Below are 11,201 nucleotides of genomic sequence, written 5' to 3' on the forward strand. Positions count from 1 at the left end.
GGGAACTTTCTGTTATAAGGTGATGCCATTCGGCCTAAAAAACGCAGGGGCAACATACCAAAGGCTGATGAACAAGATATTCCACGACCTCATAGGCAAAACGGTGGAAGTCTATGTAGACGACATCCTCGCGAAAACAACGTGACCCGACGACCTCCTGAATGACCTGGCAAATGTATTCGCGTCTCTTCGACAACACGGCATGAGGCTCAACCCCCTCAAATGTGCCTTCGCCATGGAAGCTGAAAAGTTCCTAGGATTCATGATAACCCAAAGAGGGGTAGAAGCTAACCCGGAGAAATGCCAAGCGATTCTCCAGATGAAGAGCCCGGGTTGTATCAAGGACGTCCAGAGATTGGCAGGGCGACTGACCTCGTTATCCCGTTTTCTCGGAGCTTTGGCAACAAAGGCCCTGCCCTTCTTTAACCTCATGAAGAAAGGGATAGCATTCGAATGGACGCCCGCATGCGAGGAAGCCTTTAGACACTTCAAGGAAATCCTGGCGGCACCCCCTATGCTCGGAAAGCCAAAGGACGGGGAGCCATTATATCTATACCTCGCCATAACAGGAGAAGCCCTGGCCGCGGTTCTAGTGCGAGAAGAAGGAAGGGCTCAACAACCAGTCTATTTCATGAGCAGAGCCCTACAAGGGGCAGAACTAAGGTACAGCAAACTGGAAAAGCTAGCTCTGGCACTCTTGACCTCTTCACGGAGGTTAAAGCAATACTTCCAAGGTCACCAGGTTGTCGTAAGAACGGACCAGGGAATCCGACAAGTACTTCAAAAACCCGATTTGGCGGGAAGAATGATGACTTGGTCCATTGAACTTTTCCAACACGGCATACGATACGAACCCCGGCAAGCAATCAAGACGCAAGCAATGGCAGATTTTCTAGCAGAAGTAACGGGAGATCCAACCGAAGAAACGAGCACACGGTGGAAGCTCCACGTGGACGGAGCCTCAAACCAGACGTCCGGGGGCACCGGGATCATTCTGGAAAGCCCAGCTGGGGTCGTATACGAGCAGTTGATCAGGTTTGAATTTCCCGTCTCAAACAACCAAGCAGAATACGAAGCCCTCATAGGGGGCTTAGCCCTAGCTACGGAAGTCGGAGCAATGAGGTTGGAAATATGCAGCGATTCACAAGTCGTCACCTCCCAAGTGAACGGGAGCTATCAAGCCAGAGACTCATTATTACAAAAATACTTGGAAAAGGTCAAGGATTTGAGCCAAACGTTTGAAGAGGTCACGATCCACCACGTGCCCAGAGAAAGGAACACACGGGCAGATCTCCTATCAAAACTGGCCAGCACCAAGCCGGGAGAGGGCAACCGATCTCTCATCCAAGGTATGATGAGGGAGCCGGCGGTCACTCTGCACCTATCAAGGCTAGGCCCCTCATGGATGGACCCTATCACCAGCTTCTTAGAAAACGGCAAACTTCCCGACGACGAAAAGGATGCCACGAAACTGAGAAGGGAAGCGGCCAAGTACGCGATCATCCAGGGACGGCTATTCAAGAAAGGACTCAACCAGCCCCTACTGAAATGCCTACACCCCGACCAGACGAACTACGTCCTTAGGGAAGTCCATGAGGGTTGCTGCGGACATCACATAGGGGGCAAAGCCTTAGCTAGAAAGTTAATCCGAGCTGGTTACTATTGGCCATCAATGATGGCAGACTCCAGAGAATTCGTCAGAAAATGCGCCAAGTGTCAAAAAAATGCCAATTTCCACAGGGCACCGGCCTCCGAGCTAAGCCTGCTAACGTCCTCCCGACCATTCTTACAATGGGGAGTCGATTTCTTGGGGCCCTTCCCAGTTGGTCCTGGACAAGTCAAGTACCTCATAGTCGCCATTGACTACTACACCAAATGGGTAGAAGCCGAGCCATTGGCCAGCATATCCTCGTCCAATTGCAGGAAATTCATGTGGAGGCAGGTGATAACGCGGTTCGGGATCCCGGAGATCGTTATCTCGGACAACGGCACACAATTTACCGACAAGAAGTTCACGGAGTTCCTCACCGACCTGGGTATAAGACAGAAGTTCTCCTCGGTAGAGCACCCCTAAACAAACGGACAAGTGGAGTCCGCGAACAAGATTATCCTGTTAGGACTCAAGAAGCGACTGGATAATAAAAAAGGTACTTGGGCCGACGAGCTTGCCTCGGTCCTCTGGTCTTACCGAACAACCGAACAGTCCTCCACCAAAGAGACCCCTTTCCGACTGATATATGGGTTAGATGCGATAATACCTGTGGAAATCGGGGAACCGAGCCCGCGGCTACTTTTGAAAGGAGTGGGTGCAGCCGTGGAGAAGGACCTGAAAGATGAAGCCAGAGAAATGACCCACTTGACGGAAACAGCGCTGGAGCAAAGAATGGTCCTACGCTACAACACCAAAGTGCTCAAAAGAGAGTTTGAACCGAACGATCTCGTCCTAAGGCGTAACGACATCGGCTTACCGACCCCTGGAGTAGGCAAGCTGGCGGCAAACTGGGAAGGTCCCTATAGAATCAAAGAAGTGATGGGTAAAGGAGCTTTCAAGTTAGAAAGGCTCGATGGCAAAGAAGTCCCAAGAACGTGGAATGCGAACAACTTGAGAAGATTCTACTCCTAGCACATGAGGCGACATGCCGACCAATCGAGCTAAGTATTTAATTCACGGAATTGTACTTTTCGTTATGGTCTACGGGCCTTTTACGCAATTACCGAATAAGACATACTTGTGCAAATTTTGTTTCTTTTTTTTGTTCATTTTTTCTGGACAACCCACTACACAAGCGAATTCCTCGCAACTCGCGGCCCCGGGACTGATCACCCCGGTAGCCCATCAATCACCACAATAGCAAACGGCTACACTACAAAGCCACGACTTGGCTCCACGAACGGCAACTACAAACCAATAACGGTGAATACGAACGACAACACAACCAGACGAATAAAAAAGTATCAATTATGATAAAACGGGCAAACAACCCAATAAAACAACTGTTCACCAAAGCCAAAACAAACGGCCAACCAAAAGTTTCATACAAAACAAGAGGAATCACTTTTTGGGAATGTCAACAATCTTGCCGTCCTTGATCACCTTGAAGACTCCAATTGCCGACGTGTCGAAATCAGGAGCAACAATTTTGACCTGAGCTTTAAGGGCCTCCTCGGTTGCCAAGATCGCGCCTTTCCCCTACTTGACGACGTCTTTATACTTTGTTTTCAACGCTGCGAGCTCAGCTTTGACAGCTTGCTTTTCCTTCTCTAACGTGGCCGCCCGCCCTTGGGCCGCACCAACCTGACTCTCTAAAGTCATCTCTCGCTCCACAAGACGGGAAACCGTGGCGTCCGACTCTTCCAACTTCTTCTCAGCAGTAGAGGCCTTCTTCTCGGCAGCAGATGCTTTCTTCTCGGCAGCGTCAAGCTTCTCATTAGATTGGGTCAGCTGCTCCCGGAGAGTTTCAACTTCGCGTTTGAGCTCATTATTGGCCTTCCCAGCAGACTCCAACCTCCTGCGAAGAGATTCCATCCCAGACAACTCGAACTCGGCTTTCCGAGCTATCACCGCGCCGCGCAAGAGGGTACGATACATCCACATCGCTTGCCCGGTAAGAGATGACTTGTGGAAGTGCTCCTCAGTCCCGGGAATCAATTGAGAATCTATAAAATTCCCCGCGTTAAAATTTTTCTCCATCACAGTGAGAACCCCCTCGGGACTGCTGGACGTCCTCCTCCTTTTAAGGCTGGGCACTTCCTCCACCTCATCATCGGCAGCGGGGCTGGACGTCGAACCCCCAGTGCCGACTACTTCGCGGAAGGGGGAGACGCGCACTTCCCTGTCACTTTGAGCCAAGGCACCCTGAGCCGAGGTACTAGTCTCATCGGCCACAGCCCCTTGCTCAGAAGTGGCCTTGCTCTTGTCCTCTGGGGGAGCAGCCGACTTCTCATTGCCCGCCTCGTCGTCACTTGCACATAAGAAGGTTTGGAACAAGTTAGGGAGACCCGTTATCTCGGCAGACATTCCCACTGAAACAAGAAAAGAAAATCCTTTAGTCACAATGAAATAATGGGAAAAGCAAGAAACTAAAGACAAAGCAAGTAAAGACTTCTCACAAATATAGCTCCGACCGGCTTCCCGGTCACCCATGAGGAGGTGAGGATTCACGTGATTCCTCCCGAAGATTGCCAGTAACACATCGGTAATCTTCCTATCCACCGCAGACATGCCCTTGTAGGATACTTTAACGAAGGCATTGGACCCCGCCCCGAAGCTCCAATAGGTTGGGATGAGGCGTGCCCCCTCCAACGACAACCAAAAAGGATGACGACCTTTGACAGGGCGGACCTTGAAATATTTATCTTTGAATCCGTGATAGGAGTCCTCAAACAAACCAAAAATCCTCCGACCCTGGGCAGACCGGAAGGACATGAACCCCTTCTTATGTTTCCCTTCCTTCGAAGGGTTTGTAAGGTTGAAAAAGAAAAGAAAAACATCTACAAATACCGGCAGCTCGAGATATTCACAAACCATCTCGAAATAGCGGATTGAAGCCCAACTATTCGGATGCAGCTGTGACGGTGCCACGGAAACCCGGCCCAGAAGCGCCATTTGGAAAGCGAAAAACGGAATACGAACCCCCACTTGAGTAAACATGGATTTGTAGAACCAAATCCAATAGGCAACTCGGGGAGCATGGAAGTTGAGCTCGTACAAGCGCTCGTGAGGAGCCAGGACGAAGACGTCGTAGTTGGACTCCTCGTCGGTTCCTCCGCATAAATACTCGTTTTGACGGAACTCGGTGAGCTCCTCCTCGCCCATTTGATTGGGGGAGTCCCTTACATCATAAACAACCCAGGCGTAGGGGTCGTACGCCGCGGGAGAAGGCGAAGCCCGGGAGGCGGTGCGAGCCATACCTACACGGGGGGACCATCCAGTCAGTCTAAGAGGTCGGGTGCTCGGAGTGAATACAGCTACACGCAGTCTATTCCGCAACTAAGGCTAAACACGGTTAAAAATGATAAGACCCAAACAAAGTTACTCTAGAATGGCAACCCCCCCTAACCACACCTACTTAGGACCTAAGATCAGTCATCATGCAAGATAAACATACGGCATGCACAAAAAGGAAGTAATGGCAGAAGCAAAAAGAAGGCAAAAGAAATTACTTGTCTTGATAGCAAAAATCCGGAAGAAAGACGAAATTCTGGAACTGCAGAGGGAGAAGAAGATGGGAATGATTGAATCGAAAACGAAGGGATAAACACCAAATGAACACCAGAAGCATCACAAACTGTTTAAATTCACCACCAAAAGGAGCGCGAAAGTCGAGGGGCATATTAGTCTTTCCACGAAGGATTTTAAACCCATTATGAGCATTTAACGCTCGATGCGAATAACGAGGCGATGAATGACAGCCCCAGCAACAAACAGGCACGCGCACAAAAGGCACGTCCCCCCACGGGCGGCCGACCTAGCGAGAACACATGGAGACAGAAATAACACGCCACCAACAGCCCACGCAACTATTGCTGGCGCGTTGGGGGCACTGTTACGGCCTGGCCCAAAATGGGACTTGGGCCGACCCGACCCGCCAACCACCCGACCTGAACGGTCGGACAATGCGCCCATATCCGACCCGCACACGCGACCGGGACAGCTGGCCACCACAGCTGTACAGGGAAGCTTCGAAGAAGGTGGGTTCTGTCCTCGTGGGACCCATACCTGACATAGTATATAAGGGGAGGGTCCTACCCCTCCCCCGAGGTACGTCACAGATTCCACCTAACCCATTTCTCACCTGCACACTAACTGACTAGAGCGTCGGAGTGTCTTTGCAGGTGACACCCCCTCCTTTCACAACGAGAGCTCGGCAGTTCGGCAGACTGGATCCCAACACGATCGTGATCAAAGCGTCCCCAATTCTACACATTCTACCCGAACCGTCCGGTAACCGCACAGCCGAACAGAATTTTTTTGGGTATCATTAAATTCTTAAAAAAGTTAATAAAAATATTTTTATTTTTTAGTGTGTTTAACAAAAATTAAATAATAAAAATAAAAATATTAAAAAATAATTTTGTTTATATGTAGGATAAAATATATTTTTTGTCTCTAATATTAGTGATTTTTTTCAAAAATACTCCTAATGTTTAATTATATTTAATTTTGTCCCTAACGTTTTTAATTTGTATTAAAATTATTCTTGGATGTTAATTTTATCTAAAATATTGGAGACAAAATAAAAAACGTTTAAAGATAATTTTAAAATAAATTGAAAATTAAGACAAACTTAAATAAATAGAAAACATTAAGGATAAAATTAAATAAAATTATATCTAAAAGATATTTTTGAGAAAAGTTACAAATTTTAGAGATAAAAAATAGATTTTATTCTTAAATTTATAATTTATATTTTTTTTAAAGATATTTTTTAGTTAAAAAAATTATATTATAAATAAAAAATATTTTTATATTATTATATTTAAATATAATTATTAATAAAAAATAATTTAATATAAAATTATTTTTATTTTTCTAAAAAATTTTTTAAAAAAATCTTTTGGAAAAAATTCATAGAACATAATTAGTGCAACAGTACTCCACAGTCCACACATGGGATAAAAATACAAAGCTGAAAAGACACATACGTCCCTCTTCAAGTCCAGAATGTTCTAGACCACCCATGACGGGCCTCAACTCAACTCCAAACCCCATCTTTAACCCCGTCGCAACACCATCTCTTCCACCTAGCTGCTACTTCTCAATCTTGAATAGAACAAAATCTAAAAGCTAAAATCATACCACGAAGAAAATTAAAAGATGTTCGGAGTAGTTTTCCCAAACCGCAGCTTCCCCATAGACATCTCCACCTTCGCCCAAATCGATACCTTCCATTGGGTTCTCGACATGAACACTTTCGTCGGTAAACAATTTTTATTTTTGTAAATATTAGTAACATTACCAGCTCACTAACCTGCGCACATTAGCGTCCTCTCCGTAACTAACAGCTTCACTCTAACATGCGCAGGTGAGGCGTACGATCAAATTCGCGAGGTTTGCATCTTCCTTCTCAACGGCTTTACCCTTCCCCCGGACAAGGCGCTCGCCGTCTACGTCCAGTCGCCGGGATCACCGTTCGTCTTCTGCGGCGCTGTCACGCTAGCTCGCCCCTCCGCCGTGATCTCGTTGCCGTGGCCGGATCCCGGGAGCGGCGGCCAACTGCAATTGACGGCGGCGGACGCGCAGCCTCTGTCGGCGAAGATCGGTGTTTCGGTGGAGGACGCGGCGGCGCTGCCGTCGCTGGACGTCGCCGGCGAGCAGCGGATCGAGCGCGTGGCGTTGAAGGTAGGGGAGAATCTATTCAACTTCATGCAGAGTTTTTGCGGTGTTGATGGTTCGAAGCTTGTGGTGCCGATGGATATTTTGGATCGGTGGTTCAAGAAGTTTCAGGAGAGGGCCAAGCGTGACCCTGAGTACTTGAAGGGTTTCGCTTTGTAAGTGTTTCTTAATTGAGAAAAGAGTTCCATTTTCTCCTTTTCTTTCCTAGGGTGCTAGAAATGATAGAGAATGCAAAGCGATAGTGTTTGTGTGAATTGCGATGATAGATTAGATGTAACTCTATGCCTCCATTAAATCAATCCATGGAGATGCCTTTGTGCACTTCAATTACAATTGAGGAGGGGAATTAGTATCTAAATGAAGATGTTGCACCCTTTTTCTTTTTAGATATTTGAATTTGAAATATGTTTTGATCATGTTGACAGAGGCATAGACTGTTAATTGCCGGAAGTTATACAAGAAAAGCTATGTCTGCGGCTAAAGAAAGGACACTTTGCTATTAATGTAGAGTTGATGACAGGGGACTGTGGTCTAAGTCGATGGGGGGTGGGTTTAGGATCTGAAGTATGACACATTTTATTGTTGATGCTTGATGCTGACAAATCATGTTCTAGCTTTTAGCTTGGGTTAAAGAAAAAGCAATGTTGTTGGTTGTACTAGATTCTGAATTCCATTTGAGTGGTAACATTTAGTCTTCACTCTTCTCTTTAACTAATTATGGGATTCCTCATCATGTTGGACGCTAGTCAATGGCCATTATTTTTCCCGAAATTATCTTGATTTGATTTCTGATAGTGAGTAGATAATAGGGTTTAAGAATGGGCTGTAACAAGAAGCGAATGTTGGGATAGTTGCTTTTTTAGGAGGCAGACAGAAGATGAAGTAAAAAGTAGATTCTTTCAATGTTTGGAATCTTAAAAATGTTACTAAGTTTTGCCCCATTTAGAAGTTACAAGGATGTTTAGAATATCTATCTAGAGGGGAAACTATATTTTGTATGTTATTGAACCTTTGGCAAATGGTTAGTTTCTGTATTAGGCATGCTTTTAATACTTTTGCTGTCTCCTATATGAATGGAATCATAATATGCAATCTTTTAAGATGATCTCATTAATGGATCTCTTCTGCACATATTTTATGGGATTATGGATATTACTAATAGAATGTGTCATGATGCTTGGTAGTTATATAGAGCTCTAATTGTAATACTTGAATTTGATTGCAACAAAACAGAAGGACCTGTTTAATGTATATACAGGCAGGTCATGTCAGAACATAAGAATTAGTTAGTTATGATAGAAGTAGTAGTCATTAGTTGGTTAGACGTGTTGGTCTCTGTCAGCTGTGTATAAGATTGGAATCGTATAGAGAAGCATCAGATGAAGAATTTCATTTGTTTATTTACTCTCTTAATAGTTTCTTTTCTCCTACTTATGATGAATCCATTATGAGTGGCACCTAGTTCAATTTGCCTTCATAGTGCAAGACCCTATCATGCCTGCACTTGTTGTTAAGAGGTTTTCTTGAATATGTATTTCGGCACCCTTTGCTGTGTTCCTAATTAAAGTAATCATAGATAAGTGACTGTCCTATGAGGCTTCCATTGTCAATGTTCCCCATCCAAGGAGTAATTTCTACTTGATGACAAGTTTCCTTAATGTAACATTTAGAAATGACAAATTGAATAGTAGTAAGTGCCATTTTTGAGGGAAATGTGCCATTGTGTGTGATAATAAAGGTTTTATTGTTCTATTTTTACCATAGATATGTATATTAGGTAGCATGAAGAACAGTTTTCTTGATGCTAATTTTATCGTATTACTATCCTGTTCATGTTGAAATAAAATTTTGACCATTACTTTTTTCAAAAATTGAATCTCTAGTAAGGTGCAACATACATGAATAACATTATATTAACGTAGTAATAAATTCAAATTTTATCATATGTGAACAAGTTACAAATGGATTTGATTCCTTTCTCTTTCTCTCAAACTGAAGGCCGAAATGGTTGCTCTCCTTTTTGGTATAATAGTAGGCCTTCTATTATAGTGATGGTGTAGGCTAGCAGGCCACGAGCTAGCCCATTTATGTCTTTCTGTTTTCCCTCCTATTCTACCTTCCTAGTTCTGGGTCTCAATTTTTAATTTACTTGGGCCAACTGAATGTGAGTTGTTGCATTAATTTATTATTAGGCACCCATTTATGCCTTTCTTTTTGTTATTATTAATTTATTATTAGGCACCCATATGGACTTTAATTTTTATTCCCCTTGAATGGTGTTATGATTTTCTGTTCTAATGACACACTTTCTTTTTTTCTATTGGATTTTGTTGGGTGTACTGGATACAGCAATTTTAGTTGTATAAGTTGCACAAACCCTTTCTTACGCTATTCTTTTTTAATAATTTTCCCTTTCTTCAATTTGATGTGGTAGAGGTTGGTTATTATTGATTTAATAATTTTCACCAACTTCAGGTAGTGAGATGGCCATAGATATTAGATACTAGCTAGTATCAATGTTTGGGCGTATGTAGAAAAATAATCCACAATTCGTACATGCCATTGTCAGGAAGAAATTTCACTTCATTTGGTTAGATTTTGTAACATTACAGATATTGATGGGGACCAACAAGATCCTGTTTTGTTTTATGGTGGGGTGGCTAAATTTGCGTTTAACCAAAATGAATGTAAAATTACATTCACTGAAAATGCATTGGGAATTTTCTTTAAACAAAATTTGCTGAAGAGCTTATGGGAGCCTTTTAAATAGCAGTATGCTTGGATTGGAGAAAAAGAGAAGACAACTTTTAAATAGCGGTATTGCCCAAATTTGATAAATCTCTTCTTATGACATAATTGTTGAGATTAAGCAATTTTTAAGATGTTTCAGAACCTATTTCTTAATCATGATCAAATCACTTAAAAATTTTTAGTCTTGCAAATTTGGCATATCTCAATATCTAGTTCTTTGGAAACGAAAATTACTTGTAAGAGAAGCCATTAAACATTTAAACATATGTAATAACCACGCTTTGTTTTCTTTATTTTTTTTAATAATTAAATACACACTCAATTGGTAACTTTAAGCTTTAACTATGTAGGTTTTTACAATTCAGCTAGAGATTAGCCATCATTATATTAAACGTTGAATACATCAACCATAGACCAAAATTTATGCTCAAATTAGATTCAACATTTTAGGGTTTATCCGATAAAATGTCCTAATATGTTCCTTTGAAAAGAAAAGAAAAAAAGAATGGTTCTAATTATGACAACAAATTATACTAATTATTTGATTGGTCAAGACTTTGAGTGTGGGAAGTTATTACTTATTAAAGTGAGGAGGACTTGACAAGCTAGATGAGTCTTTTTTAGCTAAAATCGTAGCTAGTTGTTATCATCATAGCCTTAGGAGGACCATCTGATCTTCTGGTACACCCTAGCCTCCAGGGTCCACACTAAAACAAAAATTTGAGGCTGATGATGATCAATTGCGGAATTGCCTTATTCCTTATGCCATTCTCTTCTTCATTCCCTTTAATGATGTCCTTTCCTTTAACTTCTTCATGAGGTAGAGGTTGGTCATTATTATCTATTCGTATTAAATTTTCACCAACCTGAGGGTCTCAAGGTGGAGGATACTATCAATGTTTGGACGTGTTTTTAGACATACCCCTAAATGGCACATACCATTAACAAGGACAAATCTCACTCGATTTTAATAACAAAAGCCCATCAATGTTTGGAATCAATACGAGTAATATCATTTTTAATAGAAAGGAGTTTGAGAATTAATTTTATTAACGGTAATGCTAAAAAAAAAAAAAGAAACAAAATTTATTTTATTTAGTATGCATTAATACTA

The 11,201-nt window shown here is 42.8% G+C and overlaps 2 protein-coding genes across 3 annotated transcripts; both read left to right on the forward strand.

Moving 5' to 3' along the window:
- Positions 1-202: 202 nt before the first annotated feature.
- On the forward strand, positions 203-2,623 carry LOC130939511 (uncharacterized). The gene is made up of 3 exons (XM_057867613.1): positions 203-1,842; positions 1,924-2,036; positions 2,118-2,623. The coding sequence occupies exons 1-3, from the start codon at positions 203-205 to the stop codon at positions 2,621-2,623; spliced, it is 2,259 nt and encodes a 752-aa protein (XP_057723596.1).
- A 4,022-nt stretch (positions 2,624-6,645) lies between these two features.
- On the forward strand, positions 6,646-9,606 carry LOC130942264 (protein OPI10 homolog). 2 transcript variants are annotated; one of them, XM_057870989.1, is made up of 3 exons: positions 6,646-6,920; positions 7,026-7,491; positions 7,762-9,606. In XM_057870989.1, exons 1-3 carry the CDS (start codon positions 6,818-6,820, stop codon positions 7,775-7,777), a joined length of 585 nt encoding a protein of 194 aa, XP_057726972.1. In that variant the 5' UTR covers positions 6,646-6,817; the 3' UTR covers positions 7,778-9,606. The 2 variants fall into 2 exon arrangements, with proteins under 2 accessions (XP_057726972.1, XP_057726973.1); XM_057870990.1 differs by lacking the exon at positions 7,762-9,606 and having other exon boundaries at positions 6,647-6,920; positions 7,026-7,752.
- The last annotated feature ends 1,595 nt before the right edge of the window (positions 9,607-11,201 follow it).

The sequence above is a fragment of the Arachis stenosperma genome, chromosome 7, assembly GCF_014773155.1.
Source record: "Arachis stenosperma cultivar V10309 chromosome 7, arast.V10309.gnm1.PFL2, whole genome shotgun sequence".
Classification (NCBI taxonomy): Eukaryota; Viridiplantae; Streptophyta; class Magnoliopsida; order Fabales; family Fabaceae; genus Arachis; species Arachis stenosperma.

Excerpts from the sequence above, each read along its gene's own strand:
- LOC130939511 (XM_057867613.1), top strand. The coding sequence starts at position 203 with ATGAGGCTCAACCCCCTCAAATGTGCCTTCGCCATGGAAGCTGAAAAG. Across the intron at positions 1,843-1,923 it reads GTTGGTCCTGGACAAGTCAA|GAAATTCATGTGGAGGCAGG; the intron begins GTACCTCATAGT and ends GTCCAATTGCAG. Across the intron at positions 2,037-2,117 it reads GGAGTTCCTCACCGACCTGG|GACTCAAGAAGCGACTGGAT; the intron begins GTATAAGACAGA and ends TTATCCTGTTAG.
- LOC130942264 (XM_057870989.1), top strand. The coding sequence starts at position 6,818 with ATGTTCGGAGTAGTTTTCCCAAACCGCAGCTTCCCCATAGACATCTCC. Across the intron at positions 6,921-7,025 it reads CGACATGAACACTTTCGTCG|GTGAGGCGTACGATCAAATT; the intron begins GTAAACAATTTT and ends TAACATGCGCAG.